At 39.2% G+C, this 25,712-nt stretch overlaps 1 protein-coding gene across 3 annotated transcripts in view; it reads right to left on the reverse strand.

The window, feature by feature from the left end:
* LOC117525021 (zinc finger protein 260-like) overlaps positions 1-25,149 on the reverse strand; it is a 69,220-nt gene extending 44,071 nt beyond the window's left edge. Inside the window, exons 1-2 of one of the 3 annotated variants that reach the window (XM_034186838.1) lie at positions 24,845-25,149; positions 1,868-2,263 (exon numbers count right to left, since the gene is read on the reverse strand). In XM_034186838.1, coding sequence (XP_034042729.1) covers positions 1,868-2,261 — 394 coding nt within the window. In that variant the 5' untranslated portion in view covers positions 2,262-2,263; positions 24,845-25,149. Of the gene's footprint in view, positions 1-1,867; positions 2,332-24,844 lie in introns of those variants that run through there. The other 2 variants (XM_034186841.1, XM_034186840.1) reach the window with 2 other exon arrangements.
* Positions 25,150-25,712: the final 563 nt, after the last annotated feature.

A 25,712-nucleotide genomic window follows, 5' to 3' on the forward strand; every position in this document is an offset into this window, starting at 1 on the left:
GCAGCTGTGGGCGGTCTTTAAACTGGCTGGATCACTCCTTAATCTGTGTAATCCCCATAAAATCGTCCCTTGAAGCCATTTGAATTTTCTGAATGGTTACCACCTGGAGGTCTCTCACAGTTTCTGGAAAAAATTGATGCAGCAAAGCTCCAAATCGTTCAGACATTTATTTGCAATAAAAATCCGACGAGAGGGGTGGACCACTGCTCACACAAAGCCTGCTCACAGGCGAATGACGCAACCGACAGGTGTGAAAAAACTCACGCATGCGCACGAAGGTTCAAGCTTGGCTGATGCAATACACGTGAGTCAAATCCATATGGTTTTTGAAAAAAAATAAAAAGGTCGGATACTTTTCTAACAGACCTCATACCCAAGTTAGCTCTTAGCAGGAAAATGGAGAGAGAGGGAAAAGGAGAAAGAGAGAGGGAGGGAGGGAGAGGGAGCGTCCACAAGAGAGAGAGAGCACAAGGGAGAGACAGCATGCGCAAGAAACAGCGAGAGAGCGGGGGACTTTTTTTTTTTGCTCCAACACTTGCTTTGACAATGTAAATGCATGTTTCAATTGAAATTGAATTGAGAGAGAGAGAGAGAGAGACAAAGAGAGGACTTAATTTTTACTTAACACTTGCTTTGACAATGTAAACATATGCTTCCCATGTCAATAAAGTTCCACTGAAATTAAGAAGGAGAGACAGACAGAGAGAGACAGACAGAGAGATCACTGTCTTTTCTATATAAAAATAAGTTTATAAAAGTGTATAAATAAAAGTACTTAATTCTTTCACTAAAACATCAAATCTAGGCTTGCATCTTACATGTACCTGGCAAATTACAGCTGAAGTTTCAGGTCCCCTTTTTAAGTAAATCCGCCTCTAAACACTTAAACACTGGGAATACAAAATATCCTCTTAGCAAATCAACAATAATAATAATAATATTAAAGCAAACAGAGCTCTGGTATCGGAATAGCATTGGTATCGGCAGATATCCAAATTCAGGTACTGGGATCGGATCGGAAGTGAAAAAAGGGGGATCAGTGCATCCTACATACAACATAATGACATTAAAGTGTTTCACCTCTTTCTTAACTAACACTTCAAAAACTGCTTGTGGACAGCAAGATGACAGCATGCACAACCAACATGTTAGTCACTGGCCCAGCTGTCAGTCAACTGCACCGAACCTGGTAAACACAACGTGGTAAGACTGGATTTCAGCAGAGCAACCAGTGGGTTATGAACCAACATCCCTGATATCAGCGTGCCAGGTTGTTCCTAAAGCTCCAGTTTACAGTTTTAAAACTGAGCTGTGTCAAAACGCTGCCAAAAAAAAAAAAAAACAAAAAAAAAAAAACAAAATCACAAAATTATAATGTTCCTAATTGCCAGCAAATACCTGAAAAGTGGCATTGTAACCTTGCAGCATGAACATGAGTACAAACACACATGCTGAGCTTTTAAAACAAAGGTTCAAACTTTCAAATCTAATGTTTCAAGGTTACAAAATGTTTTTCTAAACAAAGAAACACTAGTTTTCAGAACCTCATTTACGAGGTTTCAAACTTGGAAAGCAAAATAATACATCACAATAAATTTGAAACTGAAGACTGTGCTGGTGCTGTAAAGAATAGTACTACTGTAATTAAAATACTGTAATGTAAAATATTATTTGCCAAGATTTGGGTTTTTCAGCCTGTCAAAACACATTACAAGTCTTGATCATTTTCAACCTTGAAAAGTTATTTTGATTCATTTTCAATCCTTCAAACCTTGAGATTCCAGTTTCAAACTTTCAAATTTAAGCAATATATTAAGTTCATATGTCATCTGTGTGTGTGTGTGAAAAAAAAAATCTGAAGTCTTACCATCAGTATGTGGATGGAAATGAGTGCATGGACCAGAGTCTCTGTCAGGTTGTGATCCTCCACAGACATCTTCAAAAGCTTCTGTTTTCAATGTTCTGTCTCTAGTCAACTTGCATGAAAGCTCCATTTCTGTGCTCTCATCTCTTTGGCTTTGATGAAGGTGTGATGACTGTGGTTTTTCTTCATCTTCACTCTTCACAGAGACAACAGTGAAAGGGAACATAGTGATATCAGCCTCCCCCAGCACATGAAGCTGCCTTCCCTCCTGATTGACACAAAGGTCCTCCTGTTCCTCTTTAATGTTTAAAGCCTCCAAGTCCTTTTTGTCCAGACTTTGATTCCATTCTGTCTGCTCAAGAAGAACATCTTCGTTACTCACGCACACCTGCTGCATGTCTGCAAGAAAGGATTTAAATTGACAAAATTAAGAACAACATTCATTATAATAATGATAAATCAGTATAGTGATTTGCAAGTCGTGACTATAGCATGTTATTGCACTGAAGAATTTAAGTCAGATCTGGGAGCTTGTGCTGGTGCTGTGTGTTGCAGCATCCACCACACAATGTAAATGCACTGGGTCCTGGTTAGCAACCAATCAGACAAAACACCATTCCATCACGAACTCTATAAAGTAGCCACCTCGGTGACATTGTGGGCATGTCCTTGACCTATTGAAGCTACCGATGTCCTCAACATTGACTCATCTACATCTCCAGATCACACTCAAGGAAATGCTTTACATGGGTGCAGTGTCGTAGCCAATGTTGCCTCCAAAAGCAAGTAGTACTCCTCATCTGAGTCTCCCCAAGCAAGATCATCATAAAACACAGTTTGAATTTTTTTTCCGACATATAGTGTTGAGTCTACAATACTATATGTCGACAACAACAACTACAACATGAACTTTTCAGGAAAACATGTCTTATTTACATGTCTTGCCTCTACTGGTGGTTGGCTCTCACTGCGGTATTGTATCACTTCCTGTTCCGGAGCACAGCTGTGTTTTTCTGTATCTGTTAGCTGTTTAATCTGCGCAGTTAGATTGATCTAGTTATCTAGATTACGATTTGTTTCCCAGTGTAATCTTTACGTGCCTTAACTAAAGCACTCTTCTGCTGAATCACCTCTAAATTATTTACACATTATTCACTTTGCGTGTTTTTAGGAATCCGCTAGCTTAGCGTAGCTACTAGCTCTTAGCCGATTTAGCATGGCGGCTTCTCCTGTCTCTCCCGCACTTTTCTGCTCTGGGTGTGAAATGTTTAGTTATTCCTCGGCCTCCTTTAGCAGTAACGGTACTTGTATTAAGTGTAGCTTATTCGTAGCTTTGGAGGCCAGGCTGGGCGAATTGGAGACTCGGCTCCGCACCGTGGAAATTCTACAGCTAGCCAGGCCCCTGTAGTCGGTGCGGACCAGGTAGCTTAGCCGCCGTTAGTTACCCCCTGGCAGATCCCGAGCAGCCGGGAAAGCAGGCTGACTGGGTGACTGTGAGGAGGAAGCGTAGCCCTAAACAGAAGCCCCGTGTACACCGCCAACCCGTTCACATTTCTAACCGTTGTTCCCCACTCGACGACACACCCGCCGAGGATCAAACTCTGGTTATTGGCGACTCTGTTTTGTGAAATGTGAAGTTAGCGACACCAGCAACCATAGTCAATTGTCTTCCGGGGCCAGAGCAGGCGACATTGAAGGAAATTTGAAAACTGCTGGGCTAAGGCTAAGCGTAAATTTGGTAGATTGTAATTCACGTCGGCAGTAATGACACCCGGTTACGCCAATCGGGGTCACTAAAATTAACATTAAATCGGTGTGTAACTTTGCAAAAACAATGTCGGACTCTGTAGTTTTCTCTGGGCCCCTCCCCAATCAGACCGGGAGTGACATGTTTAGCCGCATGTTCTCCTTGAATTGCTGGCTGTCTGAGTGGTGTCCAAAAAATGAGGTGGGCTTCATAGATAATTGGCCAAAGCTTCTGGGGAAAACCTGGTCTTGTTAGGAGAGACGGCATCCATCCCACTTTGGATGGAGCAGCTCTCATTTCTAGAAATCTGGCCAATTTTCTTAAATCCTCCCCACCGTGACTATCCAGGGTTGGGCCCAGGAAGCAGAGTTGTAGTCTTACACAACTCTCTGCAGCTTCTCTCCCCCTGCCATCCCCTCATTACCCCATCCCCGTAGAGACGGTGCCTGCTCCCAGACTACCAATACCAGCAAAAATCTATTTAAGCATAAAAATTCAAAAGAAAAAATAATATAGCACCTTCAACTGCACCACAGACCTAAAACAGTTAAATGTGGTCTATTAAACATTAGGTCTCTCTCTTCTAAGTCCCTGTGGTAAATGATATAATAATTGATCAACATATTGATTTATTCTGCCTTACAGAAACCTGGTTACAGCAGGATGAATATGTTAGTTTACATGAGTCAACACCCCCGAGTCACACTAACTGTCAGAATGCTCGTAGCACGGGCCGGGGCGGAGGATTAGCAGCAATCTTCCATTCCAGCTTATTAATTAATCAAAAACCCAGACAGAGCTTTAATTCATTTGAAAGCTTGACTCTTAGTCTTGTCCATCCAAATTGGAAGTCCCAAAAAACCAGTTTTATTTGTTATTATCTATCGTCCACCTGGTCGTTACTGTGAGTTTCTCTGTGAATTTTCAGACCTTTTGTCTGACTTAGTGCTTAGCTCAGACAAGATAATTATAGTGGGCGATTTTAACATCCACACAGATGCTGAGAATGAGCCTCAACACTGCATTTAATCTATTATTAGACTCTATTGGCTTTGCTCAAAAGTAAATGAGTCCACCCACCACTTTAATCATATCTTAGATCTTGTTCTGACTTATGGTATGGAAATAGAAGACTTAACAGTATTCCCTGAAACTCCCTTCTGTCTGATCATTTCTTAATAACATTTACATTTACTCTGATGGACTACCCAGCAGTGGGGAATAAGTTTCATTACACTAGAAGTCTTTCAGAAAGCGCTGTAACTAGGTTTAAGGATATGATTCCTTCTTTATGTTCTCTAATGCCATATACCAACACAGTGCAGAGTAGCTACCTAAACTCTGTAAGTGAGATAGAGTATCTCGTCAATAGTTTTACATCCTCATTGAAGACAACTTTGGATGCTGTAGCTCCTCTAAAAAGAGAGCTTTAAATCAGAAGTGCCTGACTCCGTGGTATAACTCACAAACTCGTAGCTTAAAGCAGATAACCGTAAGTTGGAGAGGAAATGGCGTCTCACTAATTTAGAAGATCTCACTTAGCCTGGAAAAAGGAGTCTGTTGCTCTATAAAAAAAGCCCTCCGTAAAGCTAGGACATCTTTCTACTCATCACTAATTGAAGAAAATAAGAACAACCCCAGGTTTCTTTTCAGCACTGTAGCCAGGCTGACAAAGAGTCAGAGCTCTATTGAGCTGAGTATTCCAGTAACTTTAACTAGTATGACTTCAGACTTTCTTTGCTAACAAAATTTTAACTATTAGAGAAAAAATTACTCATAACCATCCCAAAGACGTATCATTATCTTTGGCTGCTTTCAGTGATGCCGGTATTTGGTTAGACTCTTTCTCTCCGATTGTTCTGTCTGAGTTATTTTCATTAGTTACTTCATCCAAACCATCAACATGTTTATTAGACCCCATTCCTACCAGGCTGCTCAAGGAAGCCCTACCATATTTAATGCTTTGATCTTAAATATGATCAATCTATCTTTGTTAGTTGGCTATGTACCACAGGCTTTTAAGGTGGCAGTAATTAAACCATTACTTAAAAAGCCATCACTTGACCCAGCTATCTTAGCTAATTATAGGCCAATCTCCAACCTTCCTTTTCTCTCAAAATTCTTGAAAGGGTAGTTGTAAAACAGCTAACTGATCATCTGCAGAGGAATGGTCTATTTGAAGAGTTTCAGTCAGGTTTTAGAATTCATCATAGTACAGAACAGCATAGTGAAGGTTACAAATGATCTTCTTATGGCCTCGGACAGTGGACTCATCTCTGTGCTTGTTCTGTTAGACCTCAGTGCGCTTTTGATACTGTGACCATAAAATTTTATTACAGAGATTAGAGCATGCCATAGGTATTAAAGGCACTGCGCTGCGGTGGTTTGAATCATATTTGTCTAATAGATTACAATTTGTTCATGTAAATGGGGAATCTTCTTCACAGACTAAAGTTAATTATGGAGTCCTCAGGTTCTGTGCTAGGACCAATTTTATTCACTTTATACATGCTTCCCTTAGGCAGTATTATTAGACGGTATTGCTTAAATTTCATTGTTACGCAGATGATACCCAGCTTTATCTATCCATGAAGCCAGAGGACACACACCAATTAGCCTAAACTGCAGGATTGTCTTACAGACATAAAGACATGGATGACCTCTAATTTCCTGCTTTTAAACTCAGATAAAACTGAAGTTATTGTACTGGCCCCACAAATCTTAGAAACATGGTGTCTAACCAGATCCTTACTCTGGATGGCATTACCCTGACCTCTAGTAATACTGTGAGAAATCTTGGAGTCATTTTGATCAGGATATGTCATTCAAAGCGCATATTAAACAAATATGTAGGACTGCTTTTTGCATTTACGCAATATCTCTAAAATCAGAAAGGTCTTGTCTCAGAGTGATGCTGAAAAACTAATTCATGCATTTATTTCCTCTAGGCTGGGACTATTGTATTCATTATTATCAGGTTGTCCTAAAAGTTCCCTAACAAGCCTTCAGTTAATTCAAATGCTGCAGCTAGAGTACTGATGGGGACTAGAAGGAGAGAGCATATCTCACCCATATTGGCCTCTCTTCATTGGCTTCCTGTTAATTCTAGAATATAATTTAAAATTCTTCTTCTTACTTATAAGGTTTGAATAATCAGGTCCATCTTATCTTAGGGACCTCGTTAGTACCATATCACCCCAATAGAGCGCTTCGCTCTCAGACTGCAGGCTTACTTGTAGTTCCTAGGGTTTGTAAGAGTAGAATGGGAGGCAGAGCCTTCAGCTTTCAGGCTCCTCTCCTGTGGAACCAGCTCCCAATTCAGATCAGGGAGACAGACACCCTCTCTACTTTAAGATTAGGCTTAAAACTTTCCTTTTGCTAAAGCTTATAGTTAGGGCTGGATCAGGTGACCCTGAACCATCCCTTAGTTATGCTGCTATAGACGTAGACTGCTGGGGGGTTCCCATGATGCACTGTTTCTTTCTCTTTTTGCTCTGTATGCACCACTCTGCATTTAATCATAGTGATCGAATCTCTGCTCCCCTCCACAGCATGTCTTTTTCCTGGTTCTCTCCCTCAGCCCCAACCAGTCCCAGCAGAAGACTGCCCCTCCCTGAGCCTGGTTCTGCTGGAGGTTTCTTCCTGTTAAAAGGGAGTTTTTCCTTCCCACTGTAGCCAAGTGCTTGCTCACAGGGGGTCGTTTTGACCGTTGGGGTTTTACATAATTATTGTATGGCCTTGCCTACAATATAAAGCGCCTTGGGGCAACGGTTTGTTGTGATTTGGCGCTATATAAAAAAAATTGATTGATTGATTGATTAACTTGAGCACCGCGCTCATGGAGTGCAAACCTCCGCCAACACTAGTTTCCAATTCAACAAATTTTTATCTTGGAAAAAATTTTCAAGGTCAAAGGGTTATTCCGCATGAAATCATCAGCTGCCTCCCGGGTCACCGACTTGGATTATGATTTTTTTTTTTTTTTTTTGCAAGTACCTATATGTCTGATGAACACATACAAAATATTTCTCCTTAATTCCAAGTACTCTTAAATATAATTGTTTTAATAAGGGTACCCACAATCCTATTTTTCACTCGTGAATGCATTTTAAGCTTTTTTCATTTTTAAAAGGCATTATCTCAGCTAAAAATGCAGATATAAAGCTCAAATTTGGAATACACCCTATTTGGGCACCCAAATGATAAAATATATTCATCAGGATGGCTGTTTCTCTCTCAAAGCACGTGAAATCTTGCACGGTGCAGTAAAGTGTAAACTTATTATATCAATAGTGCTTAGTTCAGTAGCTAAAACAACTAAGACAATATGTATTTTTTAATCTGGTCATTTCATGAGGCATTAATAGGGCAAGAGAATTGTTGTTATAACAACTTTAGACAAGCTGATCATGAGTCACTGCAGTTTAAAAATAGATCTGATATCAAGAGTAACTGCTCATCGTTTTAAATGTGGCTGATGATGTAATCAGCTGCTGCAGATAAAGAAATTGGAGTCACCTGTTTACTTGCCAGTGTATATATTGTATCAGTGAGGAGTGTATGTATTGCTTTGTTTGGATTAATTACTTACAGCTTATGAAGTTCTTATGCATAAATATATTTTACTTAGAGAAAGTAAATTCTGAAATATCAAAATTATCTCTCAATTTACTCAGAGTACAGCTCTTCAAAACTTTGTAGCAAAATTGCGTTGATGACTGAATTGCTAATCAACTATATCACAATCAGGGGTACCAACTAGCAGTCAAAGTGGGTAGGAAAATAACATCAGTGCATCAGGTCTCCATCCTGTTCATGTAATGGCTGCATACCTTGGGGATACTCAGGCGAAATATCTCAGCACAAACTTACTTCTGGACAAAACTGTACACTGTTGTTTTTAAGTAGTCTTGAAAGGGGGTACGGACACTACAGTATTCATTTGCCACATATGGATTGCTTTTTACTGCACATATTTTTCTCCATACACCACTTGTGATGTGATGGTGTGGGGTCATCTGACACTGCTTACAGCAACCTTGGAAGCAGATGTCAATTTTTGCCACATCTGAATTAATAATGTTATGATGATTATGATTTTGGTCTTCCATAAGGCTGATTTTTAATATTTTTATGCCATTTCACTCCTGGGTGCCACGAATAGTTAACACTGGCTTGTATGCACATTTTCCTAGTGGTGTTTTAACATGTTTAATGGTACTGATAATTTGAAAGTGATAAACAGAGATGCTTTGATGGAAGTACGGACACTACAGTATTCATCTGCCACATATGGATTGCTTTTTACTGCACATACTTTTTCTCCATACAACACTCTCAATGGTGCATCAATGTTGTGATGGTGTGGGGTCATCTGACACTGCTTACAGCAACCTTGGAAGCAGATCTGTCATTTTTGCCACATCTGAATTAATAATGTTATATGATGATTATGATTTTTTTTTCTTCCATAAGGCTGATTTTTAATAATTGTATGCAAATTCACTCCTGGGTGCCACAGATAGTTAATACCAGCTTGTATCCACATTTTCCTGATGGTGTTTTAACATGTTTAATGGTACCGATAATTCAAAAGTGATAAACAGATATGCTTTGATGGAGGTACGGACACTACAAGATTAATATGAGACAGCACCCAGTAAGCTTTCCCCCATCTCCAGTCTTCGTTGGTTTCTGTTGTTGTAAGAACACTTTTGTCTCCAGGATTCTTCGTGGACTCGTGGTGTGGAGATTTCACCAGCTTTTCCAGAACCCTGGCCTTCCTTCTGTCGGTTGGCAGCAAGGTCTGTCTGACCTTCCTCACAGTTCATCGTTCAGTTGAAGGTGAACTGAATGGATGATGTCATGTGTTTTATTATTCTTTTGTTTCTTTAATTTGATCTTCATACACCAGGCTTGCACACAAAATACCTCCTTCTTCTTTTGTGTCTTCTCCAGATTCTCCTTCAGTTTCCTTTGGGCCACTTTTCTTCTTTTCACCTCCCGCTGTTTTATAACAACTGATCTCCTGGTCTCAGGAGCTTGTGTTCCCTGCTGTCTTTTTTTTTTTCTTTTTTTCTATATTTCCGCATTTCCTTAGCCTTCTTTGCTCTGTTTGCAAGTAGTGCATCTGGATCTTTTTTTATTATTATTTCTGTCTGTCCTCTTTTCTTGATTTTCTTTTTCTATCAGCATCTTTTTCCCTCGTTCTGCCAAATGGATTGGGTCCTTTCTAATGTTTTCTCTCTGTCTTCTTTTTTTAAGGATGTTCTTGCTGACTTACTTCATCTCCTTGGGCTGTGTCATCAGACATCCTTTTCTTGAAGAGTTGGCCATCACTGATGAGCCTGCTGAAATGTGAGATGATTCTGTTATTAATACATAGCCTTTGCACCTTCATGAAGGCCCTAAGCTTATCTGTAGTGTCTGTACCCCCATCATATTTGATGGGGGAATCGTCCCCTAGCCCTACATACATGCAGCCTGATATGGGAGATCACCGTCATCACTATGTGCACTTAATCCCTTCAGTTCTGTTTGACTGACCCTGGGCAAAGAAGATTTTCCCAGCATTAATAAGGACCGTCTTTCAGATTTATGCTCTTTTTCATCTTAGATTTAAATATATCAAGTGGTGCTTTTACTAAATGTATGGGAGCTTCCAACATGTACACCACATGACACTGGGATAAATAACTGGTATCAACCTAAAGTACCCTGCTTTTCCACTTTAACTTTTCGAGTAGAATTTTATGTCAGAAGGCGTACGGACACTACAGGGGTACCTGTGGACACTACGTACATCCTGAGGTACCACTCCTCTGTGGTATACTGCTTAGTCTTTCCAAGATCCTAGTTAAATGCATATGGCAAATGAGTGTGATGAGCCATCTCATACTGAGACACCAGACTGTTTACCAGAATTACACACCAGTGGAAAGTTGAAAGGTGGGGTACGGACACTACCAAAATTGGAACAAATCAACAAATAATTTCCATGACACGCAAGGTATGCTCAGAGTTCAGAGTCAAAAAATTTGTGTTTCCCCTTTCACAGGTATGGGATAGCCTAAAGAGTATATGAAATTTTATCTCTCCGGATGTTTTACCACAAATATACCACCAAAGCCTGTAACAAATATAGAATTTTATTATTTAAAGTAACTGGGATACAACTCTTCATGTATTTCTTCTTCGTATCCTGCAAACATAAAGAAACATGACATGAGAAGGGCAGAGACACTTTTGATGACCATTTTTATATGACAGTTAATGTAAACTGACAGCAATTTTTTTTATTTGAATCACGTGAACATTTGTAACAGCGAAAATGAATTACTTATCAGCACTAAAAACATTCATATCTTTGTGAAAATGACCGATTTGAAAGATCTTTTTTTTCTCTGTTAAAATAGGTGATTCAGGACAGATTATCTCTTTCCTGCTATAAGAGTAACATTTATAATAGACAGCTGTAACACCTCTGGGATAAAACTGGTACCCTGATTGTGATATAGCTGAATTTTATGATGCCATGAAAGAAGAAAAATAAGCTTAGTAATCTGTATTTCAAAGCTCATTATTTTGGGGTGCCAAATATTGTAAATACCAAATTTGAGCTTTATGCTTCCATTCAGAGCTGATACTGTATATGCTTTCTGAATATGCAAATACAGGTTCAAAATTGGCTCCATGTTACGGTACCCTACTTTTCAATTTTTTTTCCACTATGAAGGCATTTGAGCTAGATAAAAAAAATTGACATAAAGTTGGTATATCAATATTAGGGATGGGTATTGAAGATTTATTGATATCGATACCATTATCAATTCCGCTTATCAATCCGATTCCTTGATTCCCTTATTGTTACCTCTTGTGAATTTTGTATGTACTAAAAGTAGGCTTTACAGGTTTTCTATGTTAACATTTTATTGAGTCTTAAAGTAAATAATATGAAATTGATCACTGGATCTTAAACTCTGGACATAATAAACTCTACATGGTGGATCCTTGATCTCTGGACATAAAAGGAATCAACAAAATCTGTAGTTTTTGTCAAAAGCATTTCCTTTCAGACATTATTGGCATGAATGTCTTTCCATACATCTGAGCTGACCACTTGCAGCTGGCTGTGCTGCACGCCGGGATGCAATTCAAAAAACACAGGATGTCTTTTGGGAGGAAAAAAAACGTTTTAGTAGATTGTAGTTTATTACAGCATTTGGAAAGGTGTCATTTTATTTAAAACAGCAATTCTTTGAAGTTATTAATTCTGACAGGACTCTGTCTCGGCAGAGAGCCGCACAGCGTTTGGAGCTGTGCCAATGGAACGGAGGACGATTCTCGTTTCTTGACTGCAACAAGACAAGAGTCCCAGTTAGTGACTTTAATCCACACAAATGTGACTCACGATTAACATATTTTAATGGCTTTGAGAAGGGTTAAGAAGCGGACTTGCTGCTTCTGAAGAGCAGCGAATCAAAGAACCAACGAGCCAGCAGATCGAAGCATTGCTTCACTGATTCAAGCTTCAAACTGGAGTCGTGCTGCAGAAACGGTCAATTACAGAGCCGCTGCAGGGTCTTCAATCAACGTAGAGGAATGATCATTTTCCTGTCAAACACCCTCAAAAACAATGCCTGCTCTGAAGGACCGATAAGGGAATCGTTAAGCAAAAAGACTATTGATATCGGCAGTGGTGGGCACAGCTAACCAAAAAGTTAGCTTCAATAACAGATAATCAGCTAACTGAAAGGTTATCTAAACTGATAAACCACCCAAAAATTTATCGTAAGCTACAGATAACTGATAACTTCCAGTGTTGTCTCCAATACACTTACAACTGCTGAGTTTGCCTCAAAGACGACCAGACCAAAACAATGAGTCAGCACTTCTGTCTCTGAGTGCCCCTGCCCACTGCTGGAAGCTCCTGTTTACTACGTATCTTACAGCAGTGAAAGAGTTGAGAGGAGCAGCGAAGCTCAACTCTCTACTCAATAACAGTGTTGCCGTGAGGCGGAGGTCTTGGAAATAAAGCAGTGCTGACTTATGGTTTGTGATTTATAAATAAAATTACTATGGATATATAACTCCATTAATGTCAATTCTGTCATTTGTACAAATTTAAAATAAACATATCTTTTAATTTTAAATAATGCACTAATTCTAAAGTTCTGTAACAAACACAGACAGGTGCGAAAGGGATTATGAGTAAATGAGCCTCCATTAACACTGACTGGTTGACTCATTCATTCTATGTAAAAACCAACACGTTAATGTGACGTGACATGTGTGTTGGTATTTAAATGTGCTTTTGTAAAATATGGCATTTTAATTAATGTAAAAAAAAAAAAAAAATCCATTTGCAAAAAAAAAAAAAAAAAAAAAAAGCCATTTACAAAGGCCAACTAAGTCAAGTTCTCATTTACTGGCGCCCAGAGGCTCAGCCCCTTACCCATAATCCTTTGCGTACCAGTTTTTTTTTAAACAACAAAATCCACGACAATTGTAAATGAACATTATACAACCAAAATGTATTCTTTTATTTCTTTTGCTGCAGTAAGAGGCTGCAACAACTCTCAGGTATGCAAGAATTATAATTTATGGGATATCTAAATACTATAGGTGAATACTGCAATGAACACTATTGGCCAGTAGATGGCAATAGAGACCATAGAGCAAACAGAAAAATATTGGAAAGGAACGTGAGCTTCTTCTGACATTTAAAACAAACACAATAACAAGTAACAACGTCTATAAACCCACAGAATATATTGATGAGAGTTTTAGGCACAATATCAAAGTGTTTAATGCTGTTGTCCGTGTGGAGCCTGATCAGAGCGTCTCAAATGCATTTCTCCTATCGTGACTGTACCAGGATTACCCATAACACACTGGGCAGCAGAGCATGTCCACACTCAAACCTTCAAATTACTGCAGTATTTTAATACTAAGACATATAGCTGATTTTCACATTATAAAACTTCAGAAGTGATGTTAATTTAAATAACATGTCTGAAATTAGTTTGGTTAAAATTTTAACCATAACTTAAAACTGTATGCCTCTGGATGACTTGGGTGATATTGCCGTTGAATTAGTGTGGTGTCAGGAGCAATGATCTTGTGGCCAGTTCGCCTCTGACTGCAGACGATAAAGCAGTTTCTCCTGAAATCTCCTGTTTACAGGGAACAGATCTGTTTTCTACTACAAAACAGGTAAGTGCTTATATCTTTGATGTCAGATTTAATTGGTCCGATGATGGTTTTCAAAGTTATCTGAAAAGCTAATCCGATAATGAAAACATTATCTTCGATAATTAGTGGATTAGCGGAACTGTGCCCACCACTGGATATCGGTGGATCGAATCATTTCTTAACAATACCCGAAAAGAACTGGTTCTCAATACCCAACCTTAATCAATATGCTCTCCACAAAAAAAATTATGAAGTGGCTGAGCACTTTCCCACATGGTCAAATCATGAAGAGACTGGAGGTCTATCTTTGACATTCTACGATCATGTTCAGTTTTCAAGAGTCAATATTTCAAAAATCCTTCAAGTTATGACCACAATGTTTTACACACATATAACTAGTACCCTAGATATGTGTATTCTAGAATATGAAGATTATCCACTGAATCCCTTCTTTAGTACCGCTCTTTGAAATTTTGTAATTTTTTGCAACAACATAGAAACTGCCATTTTTGTGATGCCACACAATGAAAAATTAGCTCTGTATCCATTTTTTATATTTACTACTGTGTCTGGGGTGGCCAAATAGGGTGTAACCAAATTTGAGCTTTGTATCTGCATTTTTAGCTGAGATAATGCCTTTTAAAAATGGAAAAAAAAAAAAAAAAAAAAAAAAACTCAAAATGCATTTGCAAGTGTAAAATAGGATTATGGGCACCCTGATTAAAAAAAATGTGTCTAAAAAAAAATACTTGTTAAGCATAAATATTTTGCAAGTGTTCATGTAGGTACTTGCAAAAAAAAAATCATGAGAATCTGAGTCGGTGACCCGGGAAGATTTTGGAAAAATCTGATGATTTCACACAGAATGACCCCAAAGTCCTGTTTGAAGTGGCTTTTCATAAGCTAAATTAGAGGTAATCAAATGTCAGGCGCATGTATTTAGTTTGTGCACTTGAATCAAAGTTTCTTGTGGTGTTTCAGGGTTTTTGTTTGTTTGTTTTTACTTTTTCGGTATCTAACTTCTTTTTCAGATAATTTTCACAGAACATTGGTTATCTCTGCTATGCACAATTTATGATTGCTTTTGGCACTTGGTTTCCGAGTGATAACTGGAAGATAGACAAACAGGCATAAAATTGGAACGTCCATCCAATTTTGGTGGTATAGATAAATCCATAACAGAATAATGAGAGTGACTGAGGTGCTTCTAACTAAGATATAATGCAAAATATACATCAAATGGGCTTTTCAATATTAAATTTAAATGTCCATGAAATCCACAATCCAGATCAGCTCCGGATAAAACTTTCAGGTGACAGTGAGTGCCAGTCTGCACTCCACGTTCAAATATGAGTGTGACTGGGGCATGTTAGATTACGATATAATGTAAAATATACATTAAATGGGGTTTTCAATGACCGCAAAATCTGTAATTTGGATAAGATCCAGATAAAACTTTGTCAGTTGATAAAGGATACCATCCCACATAATGCTTTCAAATGTGAAAGAAAAAAAATCTGATCTTTTTTGACAGTTATGAATTTTTGAAAATTCGTTCAACGTTAAAGGATGGATTTTTCCAATATTTTTCCTGACTTTGACCTTGAAAATTGAATCAGTTCTTACTTATCCTACTTACTTACTATTTATCCTACTATACTACTCCCCTAAAACTTTCATAAAAATTGTGGGTTCCAAGCTGTTCACAAACAAACAAGGGTGACAGCATAACCTCTGCCTGACTTTGGTGGCTGAGGTAAAAATATTGAAAGTGAAAGAGTCTTGGAAACATCTTTTTGAGTTATAGCCTAATCCAGCCATCAGAGGAGGCGGGCATTGTCCCTCCCTCCTCTGATGGCTAGACTACCATTCCATTTTTCATGAAAGTAGGAGAACGTGCGGTGAAATCACTGGAAAGAGTGAACACGGCCCTCTTTGACTTGGCCTGTGACTGGAAAATGCAGGTCAACCTTGATCATGAACGGGTCTTAACAACAGAGACAACAACTACTCAGGCCACACATCATCTTGTGGACAACTTTGCAGAAGTTGCTATACATCCTGGAACTAATTGTATCATGGGAAGCTGCAGTTGGAGAGGCATATGAACGAAAAAGCTTAAAGTATGCTGAAATAGGAGCCCAGGCAGAACAAGGCAACTGGAGTACAAAGGTGTTCACTGTGGAGGTTGGGTGTAGAGGGTTTGGTGCCAAGAGTACAACTGGCCTCCTGAAGAGAAAGGTGGGCGAGGACAGGCCTTTCGGCAAGCAGTCAAAGTCCATCTCTGACAGCTGCTGAGCGAAGCAGCAACTGGCTGTGGCTCAAGAAGAAGGACTCCAACTGAGCTATGAGATGACCACTGAGGGATAAAAGAAGAGGGGAAGGTGCACACCTGGAACGACTCAGGAAGGGCATCCAGCATAAAACTTGTACAATATACCAATGCAGCTCCGGCTATATCTGCTGTGGTGACCCAAAACAAATGGGAACAGCAGAAAGGACAACAACATCATGAGATTTGTAAAAGCTGCAACACTTCCTAATAATAGAATAATAATAAATCTCAAAATGACTTTTCTCATCTATAATTTCAAGAAATCTTAAATGAATTTTCGCTTGTTCCACGAGCATTTTCTTTACTTGTTACGAGGTGTTTTTAAGGTAACAGTGGCTGTCCATTCATAGCCACATTACCTTAGGTCTCTCTCACATTGGTCAATATAGGTCACGTGATCATGGTGCCACATACTTGTACATGAATTTGCTGTTGATAGTAGATTCTTAAACTATGTTAACCACAACCACTAACTGAAACCCTAACCACAGCACACATATGAATAGAATTTGGAATTATTAATACGGCTATATACAAGTAGCCACTTCCTTTGAAGATGAAAACAATTATATTCATTCATTCTTTCACCTGCTTATTCCAGTTCAGGTACGTATTACTGAAAATTAACAACTACATTAAGTTATTCTGACTTATATTAAGCGTATTATTTTAACTCAAAATTACACCAAAACACTCAGTAAGATTTTGTGATTATACAAGCTGCATGCCGCGAAGCTCGCTCTATGGTAGACAAAGCCGCAAACCAGAAAAGGCATTTAAAGCCATTTAACCCACTGGGGTCCAAGGGCATTTTTTGGACAGTTCACTCGCCTGGCATAAATGTTTTATTATTGCTGTTAACAGCTCTCCCTGCATCCCACAATCAAGTTTTACTTTTTTCAGGACAACCTGCGCTTTCAGAATATATATATGTTTTTGTTGTGTTTTATAAGTGTAATAAAGGTTTACAATCAAAAATAGGCAAGGAAAAAATAAAGCGAAAATAATTTTCCACACACATTTATTCAAAACACACAGCAAACTATAATAAAACAACTTTGGACACTTTATAAAGGTAATTTGAGGTCTTGTATGAAAGTCTGTACAACAAAAAGGTTCAAACTATATACACAAATGCACATTTTGAATAATATACAAAATGGTCTATGCGTTTGTTGTCCATTGATATGGTAAACAGTGCTTTATGCAGAGAAAGCAACAGTTATCCAGTAACATTCACATGCAAACTAGTGGAGCAATCGTGACAGTTACTCACTCTTTGTATGAGCACGTGAGATTGTCATCAGAGGCTTTCCGTGTGCTCCTGCTTTCACTGATCGCTGTGCGTAATGGCGCAGGGCACACTGAGTATGTACTAATAGTATGTACTCATTGGAGCAGCCAGGGGGCTATTCAAACGGGCCAACTAGTAACATATCACTCCTGAAAATGATCTTTGGCTTTTCACGTGAGGTAAATCTGCCCTACGACTGGATTTCGGAAAACCATGTGACGGAGAACCAATTCTGATTGGACACTCATATTGCGCACATCATCACACAGCTTCTATGAGGAATACAAAGATGGCCGATGGCTGGCTCGAAAGTCTGTGGAGTTAACTTTTCAGCAAAAAAAAACAGTAAGTTTCTATCTCATAGCATTCAAAAGTTATTTATAATTTAGTAAAGCTTGGTCTTAGCTGTCGTATACCTCGGCATCACCGCTCTCTGCCGAGAAAAGTTAGAGTCCGGTTGGAATTAATTCAATTCAATTCTTTATTTATATAGCGCCAAATCACAACAAACAGTTGCCCCAAGGCGCTTTATATTGTAAGGCAAGGCGATACAATAATTATGTAAAAACCCCAAAGGTCAAAACGACCCCTGTGAGCAAGCACTTGGCGACAGTGGGAAGGAAAAACTCCCTTTTAACAGGAAGAAACCTCCAGCAGAACCAGGCTCAGGGAGGGGCAGTCTTCTGCTGGGACTGGTTGGGGCTGAGGGGAGAGAATCAGGAAAAAGACATGCTGTGGAGGGAGCAGAGATCAATCACTAATGATTAAATGCAGAGTGGTGCATACAGAGCAAAAAGAGAAAGAACACTCAGTGCATTATGGGAACCCCCCAGCAGTCTAAGTCTATAGCAGCATAACTAAGGGATGGTTCAGGGTCACCTGATCCAGCCCTAACTATAAGCTTTAGCAAAAAGGAAAGTTTTAAGCCTAATAAAAGTAGAGAGGGTGTCTGTCTCCCTGATCCGAATTGGGAGCTGGTTCCACAGGAGAGGAGCCTGAAAGCTGAAGGCTCTGCCTCCCATTCTACTCTTACAAACCCTAGGAACTACAAGTAAGCCTGCAGTCTGAGAGCGAAGCGCTCTATTGGGGTGATATGGTACTATGAGGTCCCTAAGATAAGAAGGGACCTGATTATTCAAAACCTTATAAGTAAGAAGAAGAATTTTAAATTCTATTCTAGAATTAACAGGAAGCCAATGAAGAGAGGCCAATATGGGTGAGATATGCTCTCTCTTCTAGTCCCCGTCAGTACTCTAGCTGCAGCATTTTGAATTAACTGAAGGCTTTTCAGGGAACTTTTAGGACAACCTGATAATAATGAATTACAATAGTCCAGCCTAGAGGAAATAAATGCATGAATTAGTTTTTCAGCATCACTCTGAGACAAGACCTTTCTAATTTTAGAGATATTGCGTAAATGCAAAAAAGCAGTCTTACATATTTGTTTAATATGCGCTTTGAATGACATATCCTGATCAAAAATGACTCCAAGATTTCTCACAGTATTACTAGAGGTCAGGGTAATGCCATCCAGAGTAAGGATCTGGTTAGACACCATGTTTCTAAGATTTGTGGGGCCAAGTACAATAACTTCAGTTTATCTGAGTTTAAAAGCAGGAAATTAGAGGTCATCCATGTCCTTATGTCTGTAAGACAATCCTGCAGTTTAGCTAATTGGTGTGTGTCCTCTGGCTTCATGGATAGATAAAGCTGGGTATCATCTGCGTAACAGTGAAAATTTAAGCAATGCCGTCTAATAATACTGCCTAAGGGAAGCATGTATAAAGTGAAAAATTGGTCCTAGCACAGAACCTTGTGGAACTCCATAATTAACCTTAGTCTGTGAAGAAGATTCCCCATTTACATGAACAAATTGTAATCTATTAGATAAATATGATTCAAACCACCGCAGCGCAGTGCATTTAATACCTATGGCATGCTCTAATCTCTGTAATAAAATTTTATGGTCAACAGTATCAAAAGCAGCACTGAGGTCTAACAGAACAAGCACAGAGATGAGTTCACTGTCTGAGGCCATAAGAAGATCATTTGTAACCTTCACTAATGCTGTTTCTGTACTATGATGAATTCTAAAACCTGACTGAAACTCTTCAAATAGACCATTCCTCTGCAGATGATCAGTTAGCTGTTTTACAACTACCCTTTCAAGAATTTTTGAGAGAAAAGGAAGGTTGGAGATTGGCCTATAATTAGCTAAGATAGCTGGGTCAAGTGATGGCTTTTTAAGTAATGGTTTAATTACTGCCACCTTAAAAGCCTGTGGTACATAGCCACTAATAAAGATAGATTGATCATATTTAAGATCGAAGCATTAAATAATGGTAGGGCTTCCTTGAGCAGCCTGGTAGGAATGGGGTCCAACAGACATGTTGATGGTTTGGATGAAGTAACTAATGAAAATAACTCAGACAGAACAATCTGAGAGAAAGAGACTAACCAAATACCGGCATCACTGAAAGCAGCCAAAGATAACGATACGTCTTTGGGATGGTTATGAGTAATTTTTCTCTAATAGTTAAAATTTTATTAGCAAAGAAAGTCATGAAGTCATTACTAGTTAAAGGAATACTCTGCTCAATAGAGCTCTGACTCTTTGTCAGCCTGGCTACAGTGCTGAAAAGAAACCTGGGGTTGTTATTTTTTTTCAATTAGTGATGAGTAGTAAGATGTCCTAGCTTTACGGAGGGTTTTTATAGAGCAACAGACTCTTTTTCCAGGCTAAGTGAAGATCTTCTAAATTAGTGAGACACCATTTCCTCTCCAACTTACGGGTTATCTGCTTTAAGCTGCGAGTTTGTGAGTTATACCACGGAGTCAGGCACTTCTGATTTAAAGCTCTCTTTTTCAGAGGAGCTACAGCATCCAAAGTTGTCTCAATGAGGATGTAAAACTACTGACGAGATACTCTATCTCACTTACAGAGTTTAGGTAGCTACTCTGCACTGTGTTGGTATATGGCATTAGAGAACATAAAGAAGGAATCATATCCTTAAACCTAGTTACAGCGCTTTCTGAAAGACTTCTAGTGTAATGAAACTTATTCCCCACTGCTGGGTAGTCCATCAGAGTAAATGTAAATTAAGAAATGATCAGACAGAAGGGAGTTTTCAGGGAATACTGTTAAGTCTTCAATTTCCATACCATAAGTCAGAACAAGATCTAAGATATGATTAAAGTGGTGGGTGGACTCATTTACATTTTGAGCAAAGCCAATTGAGTCTAATAATAGATTAAATGCAGTGTTGAGGCTGTCTGTCATTCTCAGCATCTGTGTGGATGTTAAAATCGCCCACTATAATTATCTTATCTGAGCTAAGCACTAAGTCAAACGAAAGTTCTGAAAATTCACAGAAAAACTCAGTAACGACCAGGAGGATGATAGATAACAACAAATAAGTTTTTGGGACTTCCAATTTGGATGGACAAGACTAAGAGTCAAGCTTTCAAATGAATTAAAGCTCTGTCTGGGTTTTTGATTAATTAATAAGCTGGAATGGAAGATTGCTGCTAATCCTCCGCTCGGCCCGTGCTACGAGCGTTCTGGCAGTTAGTGTGACTCGGGGGTGTTGACTCATTTAAACTAACATATTCATCCTGCTGTAACCAGGTTTCTGTGAGGCAGAATAAATCAATATGTTGATCAATTATTATATCATTTACTAACAGGGACTTAGAAGAGAGAGACCTAATGTTTAATAGACCACATTTAACTGTTTTAGTCTGTGGTGCAGTTGAAGGTGCTATATTATTTTTTCTTTTTGAATTTTTATGCTTAAATAGATTTTTGCTGGTTATTGGTGGTCTGGGAGCAGGCACCGTCTCTACGGGGATGGGGTAATGAGGGGATGGCAGGGGGAGAGAAGCTGCAGAGAGGTGTGTAAGACTACAACTCTGCTTCCTGGTCCCAACCCTGGATAGTCACGGTTTGGAGGATTTAAGAAAACTGGCCAGATTTCTAGAAATGAGAGCTGCTCCATCCAAAGTGGGATGGATGCCGTCTCTCCTAACAAGACCAGGTTTTCCCCAGAAGCTTTGCCAATTATCTAAGAAGCCCACCTCTTTTTTGAACACCACTCAGACAGCCAGCAATTCAAGGAGAACATGCGGCTAAACATGTCACTCCCGGTCCGATTGGGCCCAGAGAAAACTACAGAGTCCGACATTGTTTTTGCAAAGTTACACACCGATTTAATGTTAATTTTAGTGACCTCCGATTGGCGTAACCGGGTGTCATTACTGCCGACGTGAATTACAATCTTACCAAATTTACGCTTAGCCTTAGCCAGCAGTTTCAAGTTTCCTTCAATGTCGCCTGCTCTGGCCCCCGGAAGACAACTGACTATGGTTGCTGGTGTCGCTAACTTCACAATTCTCAAAACAGAGTCGCCAATAACCAGAGTTTGATCCTCGGCGGGTGTGTCGCAGAGTGGGGAAAAACGGTTAGAAATGTGAACAGGTTGGCGGTGTACACGGGGCTTCTGTTTAGGACTACGCTTCCTCCTCACAGTCACCCAGTCGGCCTGCTTTCCCGGCTGCTTGGGATCTGCCAGAGGGAAACTAACGGCGGCTAAGCTACCTTGGTCCGCACCGACTACAGGGGCCTGGCTAGCTGTAGAATTTTCCATGGTGCGGAGCCGAGTCTCCAATTCGCCCAGCCTGGCCTCCAAAGCTACGAATAAGCTACACTTATTACAAGTACCATTACTACTAAAGGAGGCCGAGGAATAACTAAACATTTCACACCCAGAGCAGAAAAGTGCGGGAGAGACAGGAGAAGCCGCCATGCTAAACCGGCTAAGAGCTAGTAGCTGTGCTAAGCTAGCGGATTCCTAAAAACATGCCAAGTGAATAATGTGTAAATAATTGAGGTGATTCAGCAGAGGGAGTGCTTTAGTTAAGGCACGTGAAGATTACACTGTGAAACAAATCGTTATCTAGGTAACTAGATCAATCTAACTGCGCAGATTAAACAGCTAACAGATACAGCAAAACACAGCTGTGCTCCGGAACAGGAAGTGATACAATACCGCAGTGACAGCCAACCACCAGACAGATTAATAACTTCAAAGCGAATCGCCGTTTTAAATCAAATGACACCTCTTTCGAAACATTGTAATACAGACAATAAACTACAATCAACTAAAACCTTATTCCTCCCAAAATGAGACGTTCTGTGTTCTTTGCGAATTACACTGATGCTGACTTGCAGTGCAGCCAGCTGAGGTCAGCTCAGAGGTATGGAGTTACATTTATGTCATTACTGTCTGAAAGGAAATGCTTTTGAAAAAATTACAGATTTTGTTTATTTCTGTTTATCTCCAGAGATCCAAGGATCCACCATGTTGATTTTATTTAAGTCCAGAGATCAAGGATCCAGTGACCAATTTCATATTTATTTACGTTAAGACTCAACAAAATATTGTTGACATAGAAAACCTGTAAAGCCTACTTTAGGGGACAGAAAATTCACAAGAGGTATTGATAAGGTAGTCAATAAGGAATTGGACTAAGCTGCAAACAGGAAGCAGGGCTGTGAAATTAAAATTGTGAAATCCGAGGAAAATTTGCAGGGGGTCTGGGGGGGCACAGTGTCCAGGAGCTGGGGTCTAGGGCCCTGTGGGGCCCCAGAATTAAATTTTATCTAATGATACTTTTCAGCATTTCAACAAATCTCAAATTAGTGTATTTAAATGATCCTATATTCAACCTTTTATTTGACCTGTCAATGATGATGTTGAAATAACAGAATATGACATGGAAGTAGGACCTGGAATGATTTTCCTTTTAATTGTAAACCAAATTATGCATTATCTCAGAACAATTAAACTACAATTTATGAAGACTGAAAAGACTGTTACAGCATTTCAAAAACCACAGCTAAAGCTTGTAGAATATTTGGAAAATCATGGTAAAATATCAATAACATACCTTATAGTAAAAAGTCGCTTATATTCTTGTGTAAATTTATGCAGCCTAAATCCATTCAAAGCCGCTACGCCTTTTTTACAATGAAAGAAAGTCTAGATTAGTGAAAAAAAAGTGACACAATCTTGTCTAAAATCCTGTTTGAATAGCAGAATGTTTATTTTCCAGGGAGAGAAAAATTCTTACCGTGTTTCCTGAGAGGGCACAGTTCACTTTTCCCGTTTCTTTTCTTTCAGGTGTGTTGAGGAAGCCAGCGACAATTCCACGGATTCTTGTCCTTGTAAGACTTTTTCAAACCGTCTTTCTCGCCATCTTCTTTCTGTGCGACGTCGATCCGTGACACAGATATGCTGCATAAATCTTCTTTTAAAAACCTGAAAGCTCTAAAACTTTGAGATGTCCACATGCTAAGTTTAGCTTAAGCGCCGCACAGGAGCCACACAGCGTCGCCACACAGTGTCGCCACAGCAACCAACCAGTCCTGCTTTACGACAACTGTCGTAACAGCTACACTTTGAGTGGCATTTTTCCTCCGCGAAACTCCGCGGATCCGAGGAAACTGATTTGTATCTGTAACAACCAGATCAGTGTCCACGGACTTCTAAAATTTACACGATGTCGTAAAAAAGAGAATGCTTTGCGATAAGCATTTTAAAAACTCAGTGATGTTCACGATTAAAGAGTACATCACTAACAACCCCATTTTCCCAAACTGAGCTCTGTAGTATAATCAGCAGGACCCCACCGATGTGTTGCGTGAATTTGGTGATATCACTCCTTATTACAGTCTGGTGTCTTTTTTTCCATGTTTGCACTTTGTAGACGGTCCCTAAGCTTCCGTTTCTCTGCCGCCTGCCTGTTCAGATCACTGATATTTTTTCAGCTCAGAGGACGGCTCATATCGATAAAATAAGGTTGTAGCTCGTTGTCTACCTTCCTGAGGTTAGAAACTAGTGGTGTTTGTATTTCTACAATGTTTCTCTTAAGATCTATCGAGCCGTGAACTTTGAATCTGTGAATATCTTTGTAACTTTACCGAAGTTGATCACTTAAATTACCTGTTCACTAAAATGGTCCTAGCTAGAACCCTGCACATAGCATAAGTATCATAAGTTTCATTGAATTAAATGTTTTATGATATTGTCATTAAATATCTCTCAGTATTTAGAATGGCAATTTAATACATGCTATACATGTTGTCAGTGCCACATAAGTTAGGAGAATAAATATCTTTTGTTGTGTAAACATCACTTTTTTTAATGAAATCATCAACCCCTGAAAAAATTATTAAAATAATATTGCCTAATTGAATCTTTAATTTTTACATTATTTCAATCAAACGTCAATATTTTTCCATAGAGAAAAACGCTGCTCGGTCAAAGGCTTTGCCTTCATTATTAGTACGATTTTAAGATTATAGGACTGAAAAAAATATTTTTTGTTGTGTTTTTTTCGTGAACAAACCTGCTCAGCGAACTTGAGGCTTGAAAACAGAATCCAGCCGATTCACTCGTTTCTTCTCTTCTTGGTCCTGTGTGGTGTTTATTCCTAATAACTCAAACAGCTCTTTATTAGCAGCAGTTAGCCGCTGTCCTCCCAAAACCTCAGCTGTTGGACTTTTTGCACTAACTTCGCCGTTTCTTCTTCTTCCAGTTTATTGTAAGTTTTGTGGTTCTTGGGGACTTTTTGAAACATATTAAAGACTTACAGACTTATATTCTAGCTGTTTCTCGGTTTGCAGCTTGCTAGCTACAAAAGGTAAACGCTAGTCTTCTTCTTCTTGTGCTTCTTTTTCTTCTTCTTTTAAGTTTTATGTTGGTGAGCAACCAGCGTGTATGTGCATCACCGCCACCTACTGTGTTGGAATTTGGACCAGCGTTCCCTACCTCTGTCGCCCGAGAGAGAGAGACCAGAAGAATGAAAAGGCACACGATAGGAAAAGAAATACAAGGGAAAAAAGAAAGATGAAGAGAGAAAAAAGAAAAAGAAATCAGAATAAGAAAAGTAACAACTGTAACTGTACTCAAAATTCTATTGAATAACCCTGTGGCTTTCACTACTTGACAGGCACAGGGTAAACCTTTTATTCGCCCTACTGAGATATCCCATAATCCTTTGCGCACCAGAGAGTCACTGCAGTCAAAACAACATAGATAATCCACATGACAACAGTTGCAAATGAACATTATAGTACCAAAATGTATTTTTTATGCTTTTCATCATGTTAATAATAGACTGCTTACATGAGGCCCTGAAAATTTGCTATAACAAATATTCCGTGTCTGCTCCGTTTAACCTGCGTGGATCTTCATAAATGCAAACTTAATTTCAG

Source organism: Thalassophryne amazonica, chromosome 14 (genome assembly GCF_902500255.1).
Source record: "Thalassophryne amazonica chromosome 14, fThaAma1.1, whole genome shotgun sequence".
Taxonomy (NCBI): domain Eukaryota; kingdom Metazoa; phylum Chordata; class Actinopteri; order Batrachoidiformes; family Batrachoididae; genus Thalassophryne; species Thalassophryne amazonica.